General features: G+C 48.3%; 9 protein-coding genes across 9 annotated transcripts; 5 read left to right on the plus strand and 4 right to left on the minus strand.

The window, feature by feature from the left end:
- Window positions 1–1,206: 1,206 nt before the first annotated feature.
- N7469_007532 (uncharacterized protein) lies at window positions 1,207–3,742 on the minus strand (the record flags this gene model as incomplete). Its single annotated transcript, XM_056646450.1, has 6 exons — window positions 1,207–1,682; window positions 1,745–1,866; window positions 1,920–2,156; window positions 2,644–2,837; window positions 2,889–3,438; window positions 3,501–3,742. 6 exons carry the CDS (start codon window positions 3,740–3,742, stop codon window positions 1,207–1,209), a joined length of 1,821 nt encoding a protein of 606 aa, XP_056499891.1.
- Window positions 3,743–3,946: 204 nt separating this feature from the next.
- On the plus strand, window positions 3,947–5,091 carry fip1 (cleavage polyadenylation factor subunit FIP1; the record flags this gene model as incomplete). Its single annotated transcript, XM_056646451.1, has 4 exons — window positions 3,947–4,093; window positions 4,151–4,203; window positions 4,256–4,319; window positions 4,381–5,091. The coding sequence occupies 4 exons, from the start codon at window positions 3,947–3,949 to the stop codon at window positions 5,089–5,091; spliced, it is 975 nt and encodes a 324-aa protein (XP_056499892.1).
- Window positions 5,092–5,594: 503 nt separating this feature from the next.
- Window positions 5,595–6,280, plus strand: N7469_007534 (GroES family chaperonin; the record flags this gene model as incomplete). Its single annotated transcript, XM_056646452.1, has 4 exons — window positions 5,595–5,597; window positions 5,790–6,014; window positions 6,136–6,194; window positions 6,256–6,280. 4 exons carry the CDS (start codon window positions 5,595–5,597, stop codon window positions 6,278–6,280), a joined length of 312 nt encoding a protein of 103 aa, XP_056499893.1.
- A 712-nt stretch (window positions 6,281–6,992) lies between these two features.
- Window positions 6,993–8,362, minus strand: N7469_007535 (TauD/TfdA dioxygenase family protein; the record flags this gene model as incomplete). Its single annotated transcript, XM_056646453.1, has 4 exons — window positions 6,993–7,172; window positions 7,224–7,664; window positions 7,719–7,838; window positions 7,895–8,362. 4 exons carry the CDS (start codon window positions 8,360–8,362, stop codon window positions 6,993–6,995), a joined length of 1,209 nt encoding a protein of 402 aa, XP_056499894.1.
- Window positions 8,363–9,517: 1,155 nt separating this feature from the next.
- On the minus strand, window positions 9,518–11,459 carry N7469_007536 (nucleoporin FG repeat-containing protein; the record flags this gene model as incomplete). Its single annotated transcript, XM_056646454.1, has 4 exons — window positions 9,518–10,469; window positions 10,529–10,601; window positions 10,660–11,126; window positions 11,386–11,459. 4 exons carry the CDS (start codon window positions 11,457–11,459, stop codon window positions 9,518–9,520), a joined length of 1,566 nt encoding a protein of 521 aa, XP_056499895.1.
- A 587-nt stretch (window positions 11,460–12,046) lies between these two features.
- Window positions 12,047–13,302, plus strand: N7469_007537 (uncharacterized protein; the record flags this gene model as incomplete). Its single annotated transcript, XM_056646455.1, has 3 exons — window positions 12,047–12,108; window positions 12,168–13,033; window positions 13,106–13,302. Coding segments are annotated over 3 exons (1,125 nt in total), but the record flags the coding sequence as incomplete, so codon positions are not given.
- A 728-nt stretch (window positions 13,303–14,030) lies between these two features.
- N7469_007538 (uncharacterized protein) lies at window positions 14,031–15,607 on the plus strand (the record flags this gene model as incomplete). Its single annotated transcript, XM_056646456.1, has 2 exons — window positions 14,031–15,140; window positions 15,209–15,607. The coding sequence occupies 2 exons, from the start codon at window positions 14,031–14,033 to the stop codon at window positions 15,605–15,607; spliced, it is 1,509 nt and encodes a 502-aa protein (XP_056499897.1).
- A 426-nt stretch (window positions 15,608–16,033) lies between these two features.
- On the minus strand, window positions 16,034–17,032 carry N7469_007539 (haloacid dehalogenase superfamily protein; the record flags this gene model as incomplete). The annotated part of the gene is made up of 3 exons (XM_056646457.1): window positions 16,034–16,732; window positions 16,800–16,959; window positions 17,016–17,032. The coding sequence occupies 3 exons, from the start codon at window positions 17,030–17,032 to the stop codon at window positions 16,034–16,036; spliced, it is 876 nt and encodes a 291-aa protein (XP_056499898.1).
- Window positions 17,033–17,190: 158 nt separating this feature from the next.
- Window positions 17,191–18,181, plus strand: N7469_007540 (uncharacterized protein; the record flags this gene model as incomplete). Its single annotated transcript, XM_056646458.1, has 3 exons — window positions 17,191–17,319; window positions 17,389–18,021; window positions 18,080–18,181. The coding sequence occupies 3 exons, from the start codon at window positions 17,191–17,193 to the stop codon at window positions 18,179–18,181; spliced, it is 864 nt and encodes a 287-aa protein (XP_056499899.1).
- Window positions 18,182–18,931: the final 750 nt, after the last annotated feature.

Below are 18,931 nucleotides of genomic sequence, written 5' to 3' on the forward strand. Positions count from 1 at the left end.
GGTTGTATGTATGACAGCTCCACACAAGCTCCAGCTTACCCCAGATTCCAAGCTATCTAGCTCGGGGATACGATCGACAGGAACAAGAAATAAAGATAAGGTAAGGACCGTGCAGGATGGAGTAGTACATATCGAGGTTGTGGACTGGATTGGGTTGGAAACATGGTGGTTGACCCGAGGTGGACTTGGGCCTTCCGTTGAACCGAGATGCGGGCCGGACGAGAGGAGGCTTTTCCGGATGGAGTGTAGTTGCGATGCAGTTTATACCTATAAAGTTATGGGAATATAATAAGTAGCTGGGATGTGAAGGTTGTATGGAGTTTGTAGAGAGTAGTTTATTTCATACTATGAATTAAGTATATCAATGTGAGTTTGATGTTTAGTCAATTGACTTTGATGTGTAAGACTGTTAGTTGTATATTACAGTGAGATTACTTGGGTATTCCCGAGGTCGACGACCCTGGCGTGCGTGTTCAATAGGTATATAATATTTTTAATCATGATGTAATACGTGCCAGATTGAGAAGAAACAAGTGCATTAGATACTCGATACTAAGCTTGGAGAAAGGATGAATAGAGCTAATGGGTTGAGGAAGGTGAGGCCTGGCTGCACGTGATGCAGTCAGGGCCGAAAAGGGAATGCAGTCAGAACAGAAGTATTACACATGATAGAGATCTAGTGCTCCGAGCACTAGATTCTGGTTTCAATTTCAGTAAGTTATTCCAGACATCTCTTAGTTGGAACGAATCAGCGGCCCTGCTTATGTTTCATAATATCCATATTTCACAGGTATGGATACCTGTGAGTGCGGTTATATATTGTTCCTACATCAACCACTCATGAGTATAGATACTCCAGCACATTAACTATCTACTACAACTAAGTACCCCCGGGTACGTACTGGCATTCATTCAAGATGATAGATTGTGTAGGGTTGCAGATTAATTTTGATAATATATGCCAGAAACATAATTATTATATAAAGATAACCTCGTTAATTCATTGATGATCGCTTGGATGACGCAGCGCGCAATGATATCCAAGAAACCATCCGATCCATTCATATAGCTGAGCAAGCGAGCAACCCACAAATCAATTTCCGAATCGTGCAAGCATAGCATCAGCGGATGGAAGAGTTGATAGGATAGTCGACTGTCGCGATGCCTGCGGTAGGCGAGTTCGGTGCTGGGGGTTCGGATTTTGTACTATACATATAACTTGGTTGAGGCCAGTAAACCCAATTTATACCAAGAGAACTTACAACAAGGCGATTTCCAGTTTGTTCGGGCTGCTGGTGGTAACATTGCCGTCCCTCCTGGGGTCTTTTTGACAGCTCGTTTGGAGCTGCCGGTGCCACTCCGTTGATATCGATGTATCTGCTCCACACCCTCGGGGCTTATGGGGAAAATCGGAGTCTTTGGCCCACCGGGGGTTCGAGCCTTTGGCTGTGTGGTTGTAAGGGTGTGACTGGTTGATACAGTAGGTTCCGTTCGAGTTGAGAAAGTGTTGATGGTTTGAGAGACGGTGTCTGAGGCGGCGTTTTGGAGCTGAGTTCGCCTTGCGCGCGCTTTGAGAAGATTGTAGAGATTCGTTATCTGGGAGAGCTTCTTGGACCTTTCACGATTCAGCTCAAGCAATTCTTGGTTCTTCTTTTCCAATTGCTCATGTACACTTTGCATATCTGATTGATTTAAATAAAATGTCAGTTGAGCTAGGACAAGAGCAGTGGTATTAAGAACAAACCGGAGACTTTGCCGTGCAGAGTTGTGATTTCGGAATTGGCGTTGTGAATCAGCTTATCCATTTGCGTGTTAAGACTTGCATATTTCTCAGTGAGGCTTTTCCCAAGGAATTCTTGATAGAATCTGAAGAAGTCATTAGTCTCGAATCTTCATTTTACGACTTGAGCACAACATACATCTCCTGCGTGCTTTGGTATGCCCAGAAACCCAATGCTCGTCCAGCACATTCCATGATCGTATTCGGATCGAGGCCACTCAGAACACTTGTCTTGTAGTCTTCAGTAGGATTCAAAATCGTAGAGACAGCATCATCTGGGTTAGACAGGACTGTCTGGCAAGCAGGGCAATGACGGTCACCGGCAGCGGGATGAGAGAGTCCAAGATCGCCAGCGCATTTAGAACAGAAGATGTGCCTACGAGGTCAGCAGAGCATGAGTGAGTTAAGGCAAGCGACTTACGAGCATGTTGTGACTACTGCTCTCTCCTTCAGCTGCACTCGGCATTTGAGAGAATTGCATCTCAGGTGGAAATCCATCGGTACACTGTGCAAGTATGCAATGGGTTCGATTTGGGATAGGGTGGAAGAGAAGAATGAATTGGGAGGTGAAATTAGAATTGGTGGAAGTAGAGTTAAGGTGGTGCGGTCACCCGAGGCGAAGATACAGTATCTCGAGGACTCTCAGCCAAATGAAGTGTCAATTGAGTAAGTCTAGTATTTTCCCCATCACAACGCCTGTAAAAAGCTCAGAGATCATTGAAGTATTAAAAAACAGCTATTAAAAGAAAAAGGTATTTCCCTGTGCATCTCGTCGTGTCGATGTCATCTTTTCTTCAAATTCTGGGCCAGGCTCGTACTCATTCCATAGACTAGCCGGGTATATATGCTTGTTCTTTTCATACCATCGGCGGTCGACCACCTTGGTTTCTGTTCCATCCTTGTCGAAGCCCTCTAACTTTTCCTCACTAGGATTATACAGAGGGCTATCATTTGGTTTAGTCGGAGGAGGTGGTTTATTCGAATAATCGAACAATAGGCCACCTGCTTTTGAGAAGCTTGATACTTTGTTGGCGATGAAGTAGTAGAATTCATAATGCTGAGAGACCTATCAGTAAAAGGTCCATTAAAATGGCATCGCAAAACTTACATGAGGGACAATCACATCGCCTTTGACTAGCATCAGGTCATCCACGCTGACTCGAGCCCATTCCCGACGAGCCTTTGCCGCGCCAGTGGCACTGCGGCCTCCTAGTTCAGCACCGACCTTGCGACATCTGTCCAAGAATAACCAAACAGGATCTCCCTTCTTGATTTTCACTGAGCCGGCGGGAACACTTGTCCCGTCAAAGAGTACGAATGGTATCAATATCTCGGTATTCCTGACGGCTTCTTGCATCACCAAGAATTCCTTGCGTAATGTCTCGCGCGCTGCTGCTTCGGCCTCCATTGAAGCCTTCGTCATTGCTTTAGGAGGTGCCCGTGCATTAGGATTTGCTTTCATACGAACGGAAGAAGAAGGCGCTCCTTCGTCGTTAGGGGTTTTCGAGCCAGATCGTGAGATGCTGGAGTCACGCGGAGTGGCAACTCCTGATTCTTCGCCCGTTTCCTCAGTGTCGTCGCCAAAAGAGAGCTTGCTCTTTGCGAGGGCTTTCTTCTTTTTCTTTTTGGGTGGAGCGTCGCTCTTTGGAGTCGAAGACCTGTGACCTTGCGATCAGTTTATGCGGGGAGACGAGTTATGCGGCGATGCCTTGAAGCTTACCCGTCAGTTACGTCGCCTGTGGAAGGAGTTGCACTTCTTGAATTACCAGATGCCAATCGCCCCAATGACTTGTCATGCGCCTCGCGCTCCTTCGCCTCTAAAACCTCTGCACGGCGCTTGCGAAAGTCGGACAGATGCACGAGACCGACGGTTTGCGACTTAAGCATTTCCTCGGCGGAGATACTTTGGCCGGCAAAGGACCGCGGCGTGGAGGCCTGGCTGTCCTGTTCTGAAGAGACCATTCTGGTTGCCTTAATGAAGCCAACAATTCAAAAAGCAGTTTAGTTGAGTAGATATCGAGTTTATCAAAAAGAAATACTTTCATGCGGTAATGCCGTCTTTGCAAGCCCGCACGTGACCTGTCGTATGCGCTCATTTGCGGGAGCATCTTGATCCTGTAACTACTCTTTTAGCTACCATTTTATAATACTGAAAAGCAAATCACCATGGACGAAGAAGAGGATGATTTCTATGACCCCGTTGATTCGGTATCAGCGACCCAGACCGCGAATCATGGCGCCAATGCAACTTCTGGCCAACCGCAGGAGAACGACATGATGGAGGAGGAAGAGGTCGAGGTTGAGTCGGACGACGTGAGTGACCAGCACTTTGACTTCTGCAGTAAATGTTAACTGTGGAACCATCCATAGGACGATTTCAATATTATCACAGAAGCACCAGCCGACGCACCCCCTCAAGAAGCGTAAGATACTTCACCTACGCGCGCGAGACCTCTTCCTAACTTATCTTTAAAGGTCCCATCCACGCCATGCAAGCTTAAGACAAGAGCCGCAAAGACCTTCCTCGGCCGATTCATCTGTAGTCTCAAAGTCCGCTACTCCTTCCGCTACACCTCGTCCAGATGCAGCAACACCTGTAGTCGCGGCCGCCCCGGCCGCCCCCCCCGGCCGCTGCTGCGAAGCCCGCTGCGCCTCAGAAGCCTGGCTCGGCGTATCCAGCTATCCATAGCTCTACAATTGATGTGAATGGAAATCCAGTACACCATACAACAGGGAAACCCATCATGTCCACGGACATGGACGCCGACTTTCCTACAGACGATAAACCCTGGCGACGACCGGGTTCTGACATTTCAGACTACTTCAACTATGGGTTCGACGAGTTTACTTGGGTTAGCTATTGTCTCAAGCAACAAGGAATGCGGAAAGAGGTTGGTGATCAGAAGCGACAAATGGATGACATGCAATCCTTCCTGGGAGTGGGCATGCCTCCGATGCCTGGCGCGCCTCCAGGACCCCCAGCAGCTGCCAACACTCCACAGCCCATGCCTGGGATGCCTGGGATGCCCGGTATGCCCGACATGAACCCAGATATGATGCAGGGTATGCTACAATCCATGATGGCCCAAGGATTAGATCCATCATCCATGGACCCCATGGCCTTTATGCAACATGCGCAAGCAATGATGGGCGGACAACCCGGTGGTGGTGCTCAACAACCTCAACCTGGGTTCGGCGGACAAGGACAAGGACCACCAGGTTTTGCCCAAGGAGGACAAAGCCAGATGGGTTATGGAGGCTATGATCAACGCGGAAATTATGGAGGTCGCGGACGCGGCAGGAGGTGGTAGTTTCTGGCGATAGCTTTACTATTCCTATGAGACTGCCTGGGAGTTTACGTGGTGTCCATCCGATAAAGCAATTGGGTCTTGTGGCGTTCTTAGCATTTTATGAGAATCTATCTCTTTCAAGTTTGGGCCATTGAGAGCCGGGGTATTTGGAGCTTCGGCTCGGGAGAACGGAGAGCTGTAGCTGTAGAGTCCACTTAAGAATATTAATGAATTGGCTCTCGTAGCCAATTACCCCAAAATGAATAATTCTATAGACCTAATTAGTAGTAGAACTACCCCCAAAACTAAATACTGTACTACCTACTGTACTGTAGTTAGCCACTTGAATTGTCCAATTGCGTTGGTCGCAAGTCGGTCCCAGTCGGGTTGGCCTCGGGAGAGCTCGCGCGGGCTTGGCATTCTGGAAATTTCTCCAGTCGATTCCCCCGGACGTTTCTCTCTTCACTCCCTCTTTCATCCCACGAACATCACTTCTTGGCCTCAAGACTCCATCTCTCATCACAATGGTATGTTCAACAAAGTGAAGCATCATGTCTGATCATGCAAATCGCATTATCAGCCGTACTGCCAAGCTCAAAACCCTTGGTCTGGTCCCATCGGATGTCGACTGTCCTCCGCAATTTTTCCCCCTACTCCCAATCGATCTCCTAACACACTACTCGCGCATCCAAAATACTGACATTCTTTATTTGAAATAGTCTGCCCTCCGTAACATCAAGTCCCTCGCCCCCCTCCTGGACCGCGTCCTGGTCCAGCGCATCAAGCCCGAGGCCAAGACTGCCTCTGGTATCTTCCTCCCTGAGAGCAGTGTCAAGGAGCAGAACGAGGCCAAGGTTCTCGCCGTCGGCCCCGGTGCCTTCGACAAGGACGGCAAGCGTCTGCCTATGGGTGTTGCCTCTGGCGACAAGGTCCTGATCCCTCAGGTACGTTTCGCGATCCCTGTTTCCGTGTCCTTCCGCGTCGCATCGACTATCTGGCAGATGACTTCTACCGTGGTCCTAGTATAATCATAACAAGCCCATGCTAACATCAACCTTTCAATAGTTCGGTGGTAGCCCCATCAAGGTCGGCGAGGACGAGTACACCCTTTTCCGGGACTCTGAGTAAGTTTTACCAAGCTTTAGTATAGTATCAACCCCTTCGATCTTACTAACACCGGTACAGGATCCTGGCTAAGATCAACGAGTAAATGGATTGACAATGATGATTGTTTCTCGTTTCATATCGTCTTCTCCCCCAATCTGTTGGTGCTATTCCCATCTACGTGACTGTAAAATTGTCACGCAGACGTCGTCCGGCATTCAGCTTGTATAATATTGAAGCGAAGTCACGAGCTCGACCATTTTCAACGATCTCAAGAACAGAAAAAAAAAATCAAGAAAAGAAAACAAAAAAGCAAAATACTCCTAAACCCCTACACCGTGGCCGGGCCAAGCTGCCCGTCCTCGGCTCTTTGCATAATGAGTTTTTGAAGCGCTGGATTGGCCCTGGGTCTTGCATGTCTTTGTCCACTGTACTATTAAACCAAATCACAACTTGCAATTTCTCTGTTTTGTTTTGCAGAGTGGCAGTTGAGTAATTCAGAAGAATCTCCTCTCAATTGTAATGTTTTCCAAGTGAAAGATAATAAATGGGAGCACTGGTGCCAGAAGCCCCTTAGTCGAATTACCATATCCTACTCGATTTCCCCTTGTCTCTGATGGGCTACCAGTCTAGTCAGACCCAGCGCAGGCGAGGAAGCATGGAAGCTGGTAGAATTGGAGGATGGTGAGAGCCAGGAAAATTACTGAGATGCTACAGGATGAATTCAAGTGAAAAAAAAATGACCAAATTCAATGAATTAACTACTTGATGGGTCCCGCTAATTTGCAAACGCTAAATGATTTATGAGATATTTTTGCCTAGTCGTTATAGTTCGACTGTCGAGATCCATCCTTATTGACTGCCGGCAGTCCATACAAGGCATTCAGCTCTTCCTCCTGGGATTTACCCGTTGTCTCCAAAACAGGACGCTCGGCATGGGTTGCAACACGGACTGCGTGCCGTCGATGTGGTGTGAAGCCATAGGATGCAGAGTGTGCCTGGGTTCAATTAGTATATTGTAAAGTGTCATTAGATAATGTCAAACATACTGTCGTTCTGTTATCCCAGATAGCGACATCATCTTTGTTCCACTGGAAACGAGCATGAAGCTCGTTCGTTGTAGCAACTACGTCGGTGAGGTATTTCAAAATTGCATCGCTCTCAGCTTTGGGGATACCGATGATCTTGGTGACGAAACCTGGGTTGAAGAATAGAGCGTTCCATCCGGTTACTGGGTTTGTTCGGATCAATGGGTGAACTGTTGTGATGGGGTCTCGACGGACTGGTCGTCCGAGTGCTTTTGAGTCGTTCGCTTGCATGTCTGCGGAGTGAAGGGCAGTAAGGTTTTTCAGGTAGGTCTGCATGAATGGAGAAAGGACATCGTAGGCGGCGTATTGAGATGACCACAGTGTGTCACCACCGCCACCACTGGGTGGTCCTGTCAGGAGCTTCAATGATGTGTAGGATGGTGGCTGGATTTCGTATGTAACCTTTATCTCGTTAGCAGCGGCTCAATGGATCGACTGAGAATCGGAACTACTCACATCTGAGTGCCATAGGAAACTAGGGCTGAATAGGGCACGGTTGTCGCCGGAATTGTCTCCGGTATAGACGACATGAACATCTTCGAGGCCTTCCTTCTTAGGCACTGAAGTGGTTGCATGCTGTACAGTATTAGATACTACTCTCATGATGTTGCCCATGTAGGTATCAAGCCTACCTTGTGAAGTTTGCCAAAGTATTGTCCAAGAGCCCGTTGAGATTGAATGTCGAAGTTCTTCTGAGACCGGAAAAAGACTACACCTCGATAGGAGACAAGACGTGCCAAGTCATCCTTCTGTGCATCTGTCAGGGTTGCCAAATCAACACCATGGATCTCCGTTCCAATCTTGGGGTTATAGTCGAAGACAGCTGTTGCATCTTGCAGCAGGTTACGGAATTTGGGATCTCCCTGTATTCCACGATCTTCATATGCATGTTCCTCAATTGGGCCCCAGTGGACGTCAGGGAATCTGGGCAGAAAGTCGTCATGAGGGTAGTCGTCGTGTTTCTCAACAATAGTACGGCCTGGTACATAACCGAACTTGTTGTCATTTGTAATGGGATTGATCTTCCCCTTGATGGGTAGACCAATGTTGCCCAAAGACGGGGCTGAGGGGAGAATAGGGTCTACCAAAGACGGAGCCATGGCGAAGGTTTATGATCCACAATAGATCGGATCAGATTAGACCTTATGAAGGAAAGAAATGAAAAGAGGTTGCACCAAACTAGAAACCAGATATGACGAATGATGAAAAATAGACGAAAGTCCGGGTCGAGGAGCGAACTTCCTTTATAATGTAACGAAAGAAGACCCAGAAATAGGATCGATGGCGTGAGAAGAGCTCGAATGGATTCCACATTGGATGAGTCAACCCCAGAATATCCCATTGACTCTTGGAAGATCTTGCGTGATCAGACCCGGACTGGACGGGATCGCGCCATCGACTGCGTGGATTGCCCCCCCCCTCGAGTCAATTGTAAAACATGGGAACAACGGGGAATGGTTGAATGGAGTCCACCGGTTCATGGACATTCGCCAGTAGAAACTGGCCAGGATTCTTGTTCCTTCAATTCCAGCTCATTTGGTTGTTCTTTTTACTCCCAGAATCCGGTGTGATCACGTCATTTCGACTGACGTTGATGGCAACGTTTGCCATTGTCGGAGTTCATTCCCCTAAGAATGAACATCTCACCGCTGAAAAGAAGAGTAGAAGGAACATTCCTGCGGCCTGTGGGATGTATGTACTGTAACATGCTCGAACCTATTCTCAAACAACCTTTAGTGGGTTCAAGTTGACGATCGTGGAGGGCTGTGGAGGAAGTGGAGGTTGGAATTAAGCAGTTCCCGCAGAGTTACGCGCTAAAAGGCGATCACGCAAGAGTGGCGGATTATCACGGACTTTTGCACGCCACTACCCCATAGTCTGAGTAAGTGTGAGATTGAACAATGAGTGTGTCTATGAGAGACAATTTGATATAGATGGATTTAGTTCTTGTGGTTTGATGGTCTGACAGCGGCGTTTATTTTCCCGTTGAGCCATTATCAACCTGTGGAGCCATTACTACAGTACAGTGTATAACTAGTAGCTCTACGTCAACCCTAATAGACTGTAACTTTTTATATCTTATCATCCAAGCCGAGAAAGCTGAGATCAAGAATCTCGTAAGCAGCCAGAGTAACATAAGCAGGGAATATGTCGTTTCATGCTTTTTTTTATTTTTATTTTTTTTATTTTTTTTTTTTTTAAAAAAAAACCGCTCATTGCATTAGTGTACATAATTGATCAACACCCCTAGGACATTACAGTCCAAGTCTGCCCTCTCCATTAGCCAATGGACCGAGAGTGACCTCCTGCACTTGCTCTGACACACCACCCAACCGGTTGGCGACTCCAAGAATTCCTGCTTCGACGTCACCCAGGACAGCGGCCAAGTCGTTGACCGTAGACTGAGGGTTCCGAGGGCCAGCGCTATCGCGAGATCGAGAGCTGACGAATTCGCTGATCTGGCGGTTCAAGGTAAGCTCCACACCGTGAAGATGGTCTTCGATCTCCTTCAGATTGCCCTTGTAGCGGTTGAGCACACCGCCCATCTCATCTGAGCGTTGAGAGAAATAGTCCACTAGGTTCACAGGCACGCCATGGACAGCGGTAGCAGTGGCAGGATCGGCCTCCACGTCGTCGGGAAGAGCAAGGGTATTCTTGCGAGTAGATCGTCGGTCTGGAACCTTTTGGTCTTGAGACCACCATCCGTTTCCACCAGCGGATTGATACTGCAAAGGCAATTTGAGGGTGTCGATAGCTCGGAATGCGACCTGGGCCTCGGCCGCATCCCTTGTAACAAGTCCGCGCAATTGGTCAATATCTTCCGCATCATTCTCTAGTGCGTGTTGGATCGTCTCCAACTTGCTTTGTACAAAGTCCACGTCATTGGGGATCGTCGAACCCTGCGACTCGATCGTCGGGAGCATATCGGAAACCTCATTACATAATTTCATTTGTTCGAGAATATAGTTATCGATGTTTTCAATTCCCTTTCGTACTTGCTCGGCGCAGCTCTCGAACTTGGTTGTAGGCAGAAGCTCGTCGAGGTTCAGTGTCACTCCAGGTGCGACTGTTCCGGTGGCCACACTTTGTTGTAAAGGTTGCTGGGTACCTTGTGTCGTGCCGGGATTTCCAAAGAGTGAAAGAGTCGGCTTCTGAGGAGGTTGTTGTTGCTGGGTGTTTTGAGTAGCACCACCGCTGCCGCCACCACTATATTGACCAGGGTTAGAAAGCTGTTTTCAGACCGACAAGCAAATGGTTTAACTTACAAGAGTCCACCACCTCCAGTAGTTGATGTGCCAAGACCGAGAGTTGGCTTGGCCTGGGTTTGTGTCGTCGAGCCTAAGCCACCACCAAATAGACCCCCCTCCTGTTGTGCCCGCCTGGGTTGTAGAGGTACTCGCTGCACCACCGAACAGTCCACCGCCTGTATTCCCAGCTGGTGTAGGGTTAGTACTGGACGCACCGCCGAATAGTCCACCTCCTGTGTTAGCTGCTGGTGCAGCGGTAGTGTTGGATGCACCACCGAACAGGCCGCCTCCTGTCGATCCAGCCTGCGTGGTGCCAGCACCAGTACCAGTACCGGCACCAGCAGTACCAAAAAGGCCCCCCGACGCGGGCTGTGTGGTCGTCGTAGTCGCGGGTTTTCCGAACAAACTTCCTCCAGTACCAGCCGTGCTATTTTGCTGCGTGTTTCCCAAGCCTGAAAACATGCTGGACCCGGTGTTTTGCGATTGCGCTGTATTTCCACCTCCAAATAACCCTCCAGCTGGTTTATTCTGGGTCGAAGCTGTGTTTCCGAAGAGACCACCTCCAGTATTACCACCGCCGAGTGTAGAAGTAGAAGTATTTTGGGTATTATTGCCACTGTAGTCAAAAGAATCAAGCTTGTTAGCTTTCAAAGAGTCCCCGATTGAGAAGGTCCAGTTTACCCCTGCGACCCGTACACTGGATCATCATCGCCTAGCTGGTACAAACAGGGATGACGATCCGTTAAGCTTTGGTCGCTAGTCCCTGGCTATGGCAAATGATAGTTTGGGCCATGATGAAGCTTGAAGAGCTACATCGCGAAGCAGAGGCATGGGTCGCATCGACAGACAGGTTAGGAGTTGCGAGTATCACTTACAAGAGAGAATTGGTCGAGTTTGTGTTAATGGTGAGGCCACCAGCTGATGGAGCGGAGGTCTTGGGCGCGAACATGACGATCGGAGAATGTTCAAATGCCGCAGCGCCTTAAGAAACAACAACCTTCGAGGCGCGGTGCCGATAAGATTTGCGGCGTTTGCGGAGAGGGTTTTTCCGCGGGCCGAGACACCGCGACGATCGTCGAGAGCTCCATTTACAACGGAGAGAGTACAGCTAGTCAATATACATACTCAGTTCTTGGGGGATTCTATGATTGTGCTTGGTCCCAATTTTGATTATTATTCTTTATGACAGTGTGAATCCAAGTTAAGTTGAGAGCGTGAGCATATATAGTTTCTCACACATCGCATATCTGGGATTCATATGGCTAGCGACAGGAAGCTCAGTCTCGTCTGCCCGGTATAATGGCCAAGGATGAGCCACAATGCGTGGCTTCAACATCTCTTAGCGAGAACCATTTCAAAAGCGTACAATGGTAAGATATACAATTCGAAAAAAGAGAGGGCATCTTGCTACCAGCTATATGCCTTGCTCAGTCTACTCTGCCCACAGATTCATGCCCATGAATTGACGCCGACGATGATTCATATTCTCACATTCCCCATTCTTGACTAGTCTAATAAGCTTGTCAATGTTCTAGGACTCCAGATGGTACCAGTCTCATCACAGACTCAGCAGATCATCATATTCGAACTCATATTTTGTAAGGAGTAGTCATTAGCCAAGTGCAACAAATCAAGGTATAATTAACTCATTTCCCAGACCACCAGACTTGCTCGAAACTTCTTCACCTCATGAGCTCTCTTCATATTCGACACTCCCATCTACTGAGCCAACATATGCCACAGCAATCTATCCGTACTTCAACCTGCAAGACCCATCAACCACTTTGCTTCTCTCTTCTGTTCGAGACCATCCAATTCGGTTGTCGTCTGCCCTGGCACCAACCAATGTAGCAAGCTACTCATTGGTTAACCCAACCACGGAGGCTTTTATCACTCCTCACTCCATCATCTATCCTCAGACAATGGGCGGGACTCACTTTGTCACCGGGTCAGACTCTCTTATCTGCCTCTTCGATGTCTCACGCCCCGGAACTGACGGGCCTATCTCTTGGATGCCAACCATCCCCAGCAAGAAAAAGCAGATTGTCGGTGGGGGAATTGGCATGAAAGGTATCGTATCCGCCATGGCTAGTAATCCTACCGGTGACGGAATCCTCGCCGCTGGAACATTCACGCGGAATGTCGGATTGTATAGCTCAAACGGCGATGGTGAGAGTCTGGGTACATTTAATATTGCCAAAACCGAGGCCAATCGGGACATTGGCGGCAAGGGAATAAGCCAACTGTTGTGGAGCCCATGTGGGAGATATCTGTATATTGCTGAGCGCAAGAGCGATGGCATTCTGGTATACGACATTCGAGTTACTGGCCAGATGGTTGGATATCTCCGTGGTCGAAAAGCCTTTACGAATCAACGAATGAATATTGATATTGTACCCTCTGGCAATGATGGTTCCCATGAGATTTGGGCTGGAGGTACGGATGGCTTTATGAGGGTGTGGAAAGACCCGGCGTATACTGTCGGTAGTCAAGATCCCGATACGGAGTACCGAGTCCACAATGGTAAGCCTTGTCTATCTAAAGGGCAGCCTGTCTTTCCTTGCTATGTACATGAAGCTCATTTTTCTATTTCAGATACTGTTACGGGAGCCGTTTTCCATCCCATGGGGACTGTGGTAGCGACATGCTCTGGCCAGCGCCCACAAACCCAGGATGATGAAGACTATGATTCTACGAATAGTGGCAATTGGGGTGAGAATAGCCTCAAAGTCTGGTCTATGCCATTTTTGGCAGAAGACGAGAGTGTGCCTGATCCTTCGATCGAGACTTGATAGTCACAACAAGCATTGTTCCAGGAGACACTCATTAAATTGAACAATTCTATTGACGCGTGACTGGGAGGCTATTATGACTTCATATATTCACTGGAACATTCATTGACAGCCCTACGCCCCCATGATTTTCCTTTTTCGGAAAGGCCAACTGTGAATGATCGACGTATTCGGCAAAATCAAAATAGAAAGGCGCCTCCCGTGACTCACTCGACAATCGTTCTTTCCCTTTCCCAGCCTCCTATTTGAGTGCTTAATTGGAATTCTCGCAATATGATTGGCCAATTCAATTAGTGAACCATCAATGCCTTCTCCGATGCCAACCTCTTCTCTCCACAATTTGATACACTCTCAATACCAGTGCTGCCAGTTGAATATGAGCATATTTGAGAGAGAGGCAGTCTCGAACACAAGTATGTCTTCTATAAATCCAGTCCAGTTGGGGTCGGCTTCTCTTGTCCAACTCCTATCTCAAGTAAGACCACCCAATCACCCTTCGGCTTCACACTTTCTTCTGCTTCTGTCTGTGCCGTAACTACTTCTCCCATTTTCACATTTCCCTTCCCATCTGTCTCTTCTCATTCTTGTATTCAATCGAGGTGACATTCGTCTCTTCTTCTGAATCCTCTGCTATTCCGTCTCAACAAACTGTATCGCTTTCGTCTCCACCGATTTCCTCCCAAATATCTTGCTGTGGATGCCAGCTCACTTGCGAGCTTGACAGTACCATGGAGCACGGCGCTGGCTACCAAATGGGCGCTACCAATAGACAGAGAATTTGCGAGCCTTGGATGTCTACCCTCGATACTTTCATGCCATTCGATCAGAGTTTCCAGATGAGAGAAGCGTTTGGCCATTTTGTTCGCCCTGTTCCGCCAGTCCATGAAAGCTCCGTCTCCGAGGAAGAATACAACGTTTTCCTCGCACAATGCACGACATTCGGGCCAAGCAGCTCCTCTGATGACTATCATTCTTCAAATCATTCCCTCATCGAGTCCTCTGTCCCTGCGTGGGCTAACCTCCCCATCTGCGATTCGAAGCTCGATGAAACTTTTGGCAGCCTCAACGGCGAACCTCCTAGGGGTGGCTTGAACGTCATGAATATGCTGGACGGCCCGATAAGTCCCGCCTCTGATATCTCCTCTGCTCCCGTATCTCTAGTCGAAAGTGCTGCGAATGGCCTCGACACGCCCTTTGGCGATTTCCCTGCTGCAAAAATGGCCTCTACGCTTCCTCGCCCTGAATTCAATACAACGGCTGCCCGTTCTCACCCCATGGATCCGGACGCACTTTCGGCAACATCTCGCAGCTCACTTCCTGCACTGGACGCGGACCTCCATTCTACAGGCCTCATCACTCCTGATACAAGTCCTATAAAGACTGTCGGGACAACTTGCGCCAAAGGTCGGCGTGGAAGACAGAATCCCCCAAAGGCGAAGGATACCACAGATACGAAGCCCAACAACAGAATTCATCGTGAAGCTTCAATCGACGAAAAGGAGTTTTCAGAATCTGAGATTCCACCTGAGGAAATAATGGGGATGACATGGGGCGATATCCAGCAACTGCAGATCAATGGCAAACGTCGTTGTCCGCTGCTCTTTACATCCCGAGCCGAGGCCATTCGCACGCAACATGATACGCTCCGTGAAAACGACGAAGATGAGACGATTCCAATCACTTCAGTGGAGAAGCAATTACTCGTCACACTCATAATCATGGCCATGAAGGATATCAGTATCGCCCAAGACAGCAAGGCAAAAAAGTCTCAATGGTCAACCTTTATAAACAAAATTGAAGCTGCGGAGCAACTCGAGTGGGGGAGCTGGACACTTCTGGTAAACAACCCTCCTTCATAGCTAGACCACCATGTACGAACTGACGTCTGACTTTTCCCTTTTCTCAGGAGACCATCGTCACGGCCCAGAATAGCTGCAAGAAGCACATCGGTATCCGAAGTGCCAAGAAGCAATACGCGACATTCGGAGATCGTTTCATCGCAGTTCTTGCCGCACTCAAGAGATCCAAGTGCCTTTGCAAATCTGCCGTTTACCCACATACGACCATACATCTCGCGGAGAACCCACCTAGTGCTTTGGGTGGTCGCAAGTCCAACAAACGCCTCAACAACCGGAAAGCGGTCCAAATTAAGGCCGGAAAAGTTGCTATGGCCAAGGAACGTGAAGATATTGTGAAGGACGAAGACACCAGTCCTTCGCCTGCTAGCTTGAAGCACGAAGCTCAAGAAATCTCCGAGGACGAGCGCATTTCTCACGGCCCCACAAAAAGGGCTCGTGCCTCATGATGTTCAATAACGAGAGGATATGGTAAGTGATGAGGTAGACAGATAAAACCCACTGGGAGGAAGGAGGCGTTCAATGTTTAAATTTTGTTTCATGATCTGTCAGTTACTAAAGGATTTATGACCAAGTTGGTGCGTTTGACGGGGTACCGGGTTTTCTTTATCAAAACCGCAATAGTGGAGTGATACCTAGCACACAAATCAACGAATATTACTAGTTTTCAAGAAAAGCTATTCGATTTATTATGAGGACACAGACTACATACTTCTATGCAAGCATTAGTCCCCGCACCTGGACATTCAGTTCATCTGAGTTCATTCGCAGTGAGAATCTATATTCCCTCGCGCCAGCTTATCTGACCCTAAATTGAATGTGCAGTATGATTTATGATCTAGTCCAGTATGCATATGCTGAAAGAACAGGTCTAACTAGGGTAGTTGAATACCATATCGCGCATATGGGAATTCTTCCAAAGTAGAGTAGAGCACACCAAATCCATCACCAATAGTGCCGGGATTTCCAGCACCCTGCACACGCCAAGACTGCAACTCTTCAGCTTCCTTCTCCGATGAAGTCTTTTCATCTTCCTTATGCTCCCCCGTCCGACCAGCTAGCACCTCATCCTCGCGACCATTGTACGCCTCCAGAAGACCTGGATGAGGAACCCAAACAACCTGCATACCAGCGCGACGACCAGCCTCAACGCCTGGAACAGCGTCCTCGAAGACGAGACATTCTTCAGGCTTGATTTCTACCTCGCCTTTACTTCGGAGGTCTTCGTTGATAGTCTCCAAGGCTAGAAGATAGATGTCGGGTAAGGGTTTGCCTCTACCCTTTCCGATACGAGGGTCGTCACCTAGAACACGGTGTGCTTCAGGGAATGCCTTGAAGAGATCTGTTAAATGGCCTGATTTTAATTTGAAGTTTTTGCTGTTAGACGAGGTCGCCAATGCAATGTGAACGGGCTGGCTTGTGGATTGCGTTGACACAAGATTGGACAGCAGAGCAGGGACACCTGGCAAGGGCGAGCACTGCGGGAAATATTTTTGCTGTAGCGAGGCTTGCTTTGTAACCATCTCCTCCGGGGTAATGGGGAGTTTAGCCCAGTCATGAAAGATTTTGCTAGCCTAATGTGGAATGGTTAATTGTCGCCTGTAGCTGTTTAACCGGGGATATATGCGGGACGATACGTACCTCAGGCTGGGGGCGCCCTTGAAGCTGCGCCTTGATTGACCAGGGGAGTTTCGGCTTGCCATACATCTCCAATACCTCGTTCGTGATCAAGGTGTACTTGTCCTCGGAATCGATGAGCAAGCCATCCATATCGAATAGACATGCCCGGATACGGGGAAGACTATTTTCTGCGTCAATTGAATGTCCAAACAATGTCATAGAATGAGTTCAACTCACTCTTTGCCCTGCGCCATGCTGTACAACGTAGTTTGATCTGAATTGAAGGGAATGCAAATGGAATGAGTCCCACCGTTGCGGGCATTTCGTTTGTTGATAAGACGCGGGGCGAGCTTATCGGACATCCCCGTGATCGACCGCCTCCAACTTCCCTGCGCTTCGCATTTCGCACAAAATGACGAGCAACAGCGATTCCCTGCCCAGACAAGGAAATCCAGTGGAGAAGACTTCAGCAGATAAGGCTGGGGATAGTGATGATGAGGATATCTTCCACGATGCGCGATTTCCAGCCGAAGAGGAACAAGTGAGTTGACTTGACCACCTGATCATGAAGGTGTGAGAACGGTGGCTTATTGGAGGTTCAAATCAACAGAGGCTGCTGAAAGAAGCGCACGAAATAAAGGTCGAAGCCAATCAGCTTTTTGGCTCGAAATGCTACGACCAAGCTATCTCTTGCTATGACCGAGCCCTATCCTCCTGTCCCAATTACCTAGACTACGACGTTGCCGTGCTCCGCAGCAATATTGCCGCTTGTTACCTGAAGTTAGAAGACTGGAAGGCCGCGGTGGAGTCAGCAACTGCCTCAATCGAGCGTCTAGATAAGATCATTCCGCCTACCTCCCAGGACAAAACCAAGAAGGAATCGAGCGAAGCTTCGAAGCAAATGACTCGCTCACAAGCTAGTGAAGAGGTGGTTGAGATATCTGGCGATGATGACGAATCGGAGGAAACGCAATTGAAGCGTCTGAAGGAACAGGATGAACAACGAACCAACGTCAACCGTATCCGGGCAAAGGCATTGATGCGTCGGGCAAAGGCTAAGTCTCAACTGGGTGGCTGGGCAAATTTGCAGGGCTCCTTGGAGGACTACCAATTCCTGGCTACTATGGATATATTACCTGCGGAAGAGAAGCGCATTGTGCAGCGGGCTCTTCGTGAGTTACCCGAGCGTCTGAATGTGGCCAAGGAGAAAGAAATGGGAGAGATGATGTCGAAGATGAAAGACGTGAGTTTCTTGGGAATCTTCGTGTGAGTGTATATTGGCTAACTTGCGTATGTTTTAGCTTGGAAATGGCCTTCTCAAGCCATTTGGTCTTTCAACCGATAACTTTAAGTTTGTACAGGACCCTAATACTGGTGGCTATAGCATGAATTTCCAGTCTTGAATTAGAAGGCACTTTTGCATAGAAGTGTCACAGGCGCTCATAGAACGCATATACACTACCAATTGAAAGCATATTCATTCTTAAGTTATCAAGAACTTGAAGTGGATATGATACTTTGAGCAGGTACTACCTGCCTAGTAGGCAAACCCTCATCAATGTAGTACGTTGTGGAACAAGCGTATGGGCAAGGCCATTCATACTCTAAGTACAGCTAGGTAGCTAAGAGGGGAGCGTAGAGTCCATCGGGCGTGTTGTTGTGGTAATAACTATCATGAAGACAGTGCCGTTCCACAAAATCCGTTGTGGAACAATGTATAGCAGTCGGTAACCAATCGTGGTGAGGCAGCCGAGGTGGAACGGTAGTGTATTGGAAATCATATCCAGGGCTTTTGCGTTTTGTTTCTGCCCAGGACTATTGGGACCCATCACTCGATGTGCCTCGCGTTCCCCAGTAATGCGTTTGTCAAAGACGAACTTGATGGTGTACTCTTCGAGAAGAAATGAACTAGACTCTGCCTGTCATTCCTGGTAGACTAGCCACTTTGAAAGATCCCCCTGGTGTTGTTGGATGCTCCAATAGGAGATATATCCCTCAATACGAGTGTTGTTAGGCAATTGAAGAATCTGGCACATATATCTGTAGCGACTATGCCTAAAACTTCATAATTCAGAGAGTGTTCTGCATCACGGGCGTGGTGCAGAAAGAAAACCTGCCAGCTGATTTCCTGCCGCACCCATGTGATAGGAACA

The sequence above is a fragment of the Penicillium citrinum genome (assembly GCF_028827155.1).
Source record: "Penicillium citrinum strain IBT 23319 chromosome Unknown utg000006l:1.0-3011923.0:1.0-3012962.0, whole genome shotgun sequence".
Taxonomy (NCBI): domain Eukaryota; kingdom Fungi; phylum Ascomycota; class Eurotiomycetes; order Eurotiales; family Aspergillaceae; genus Penicillium; species Penicillium citrinum.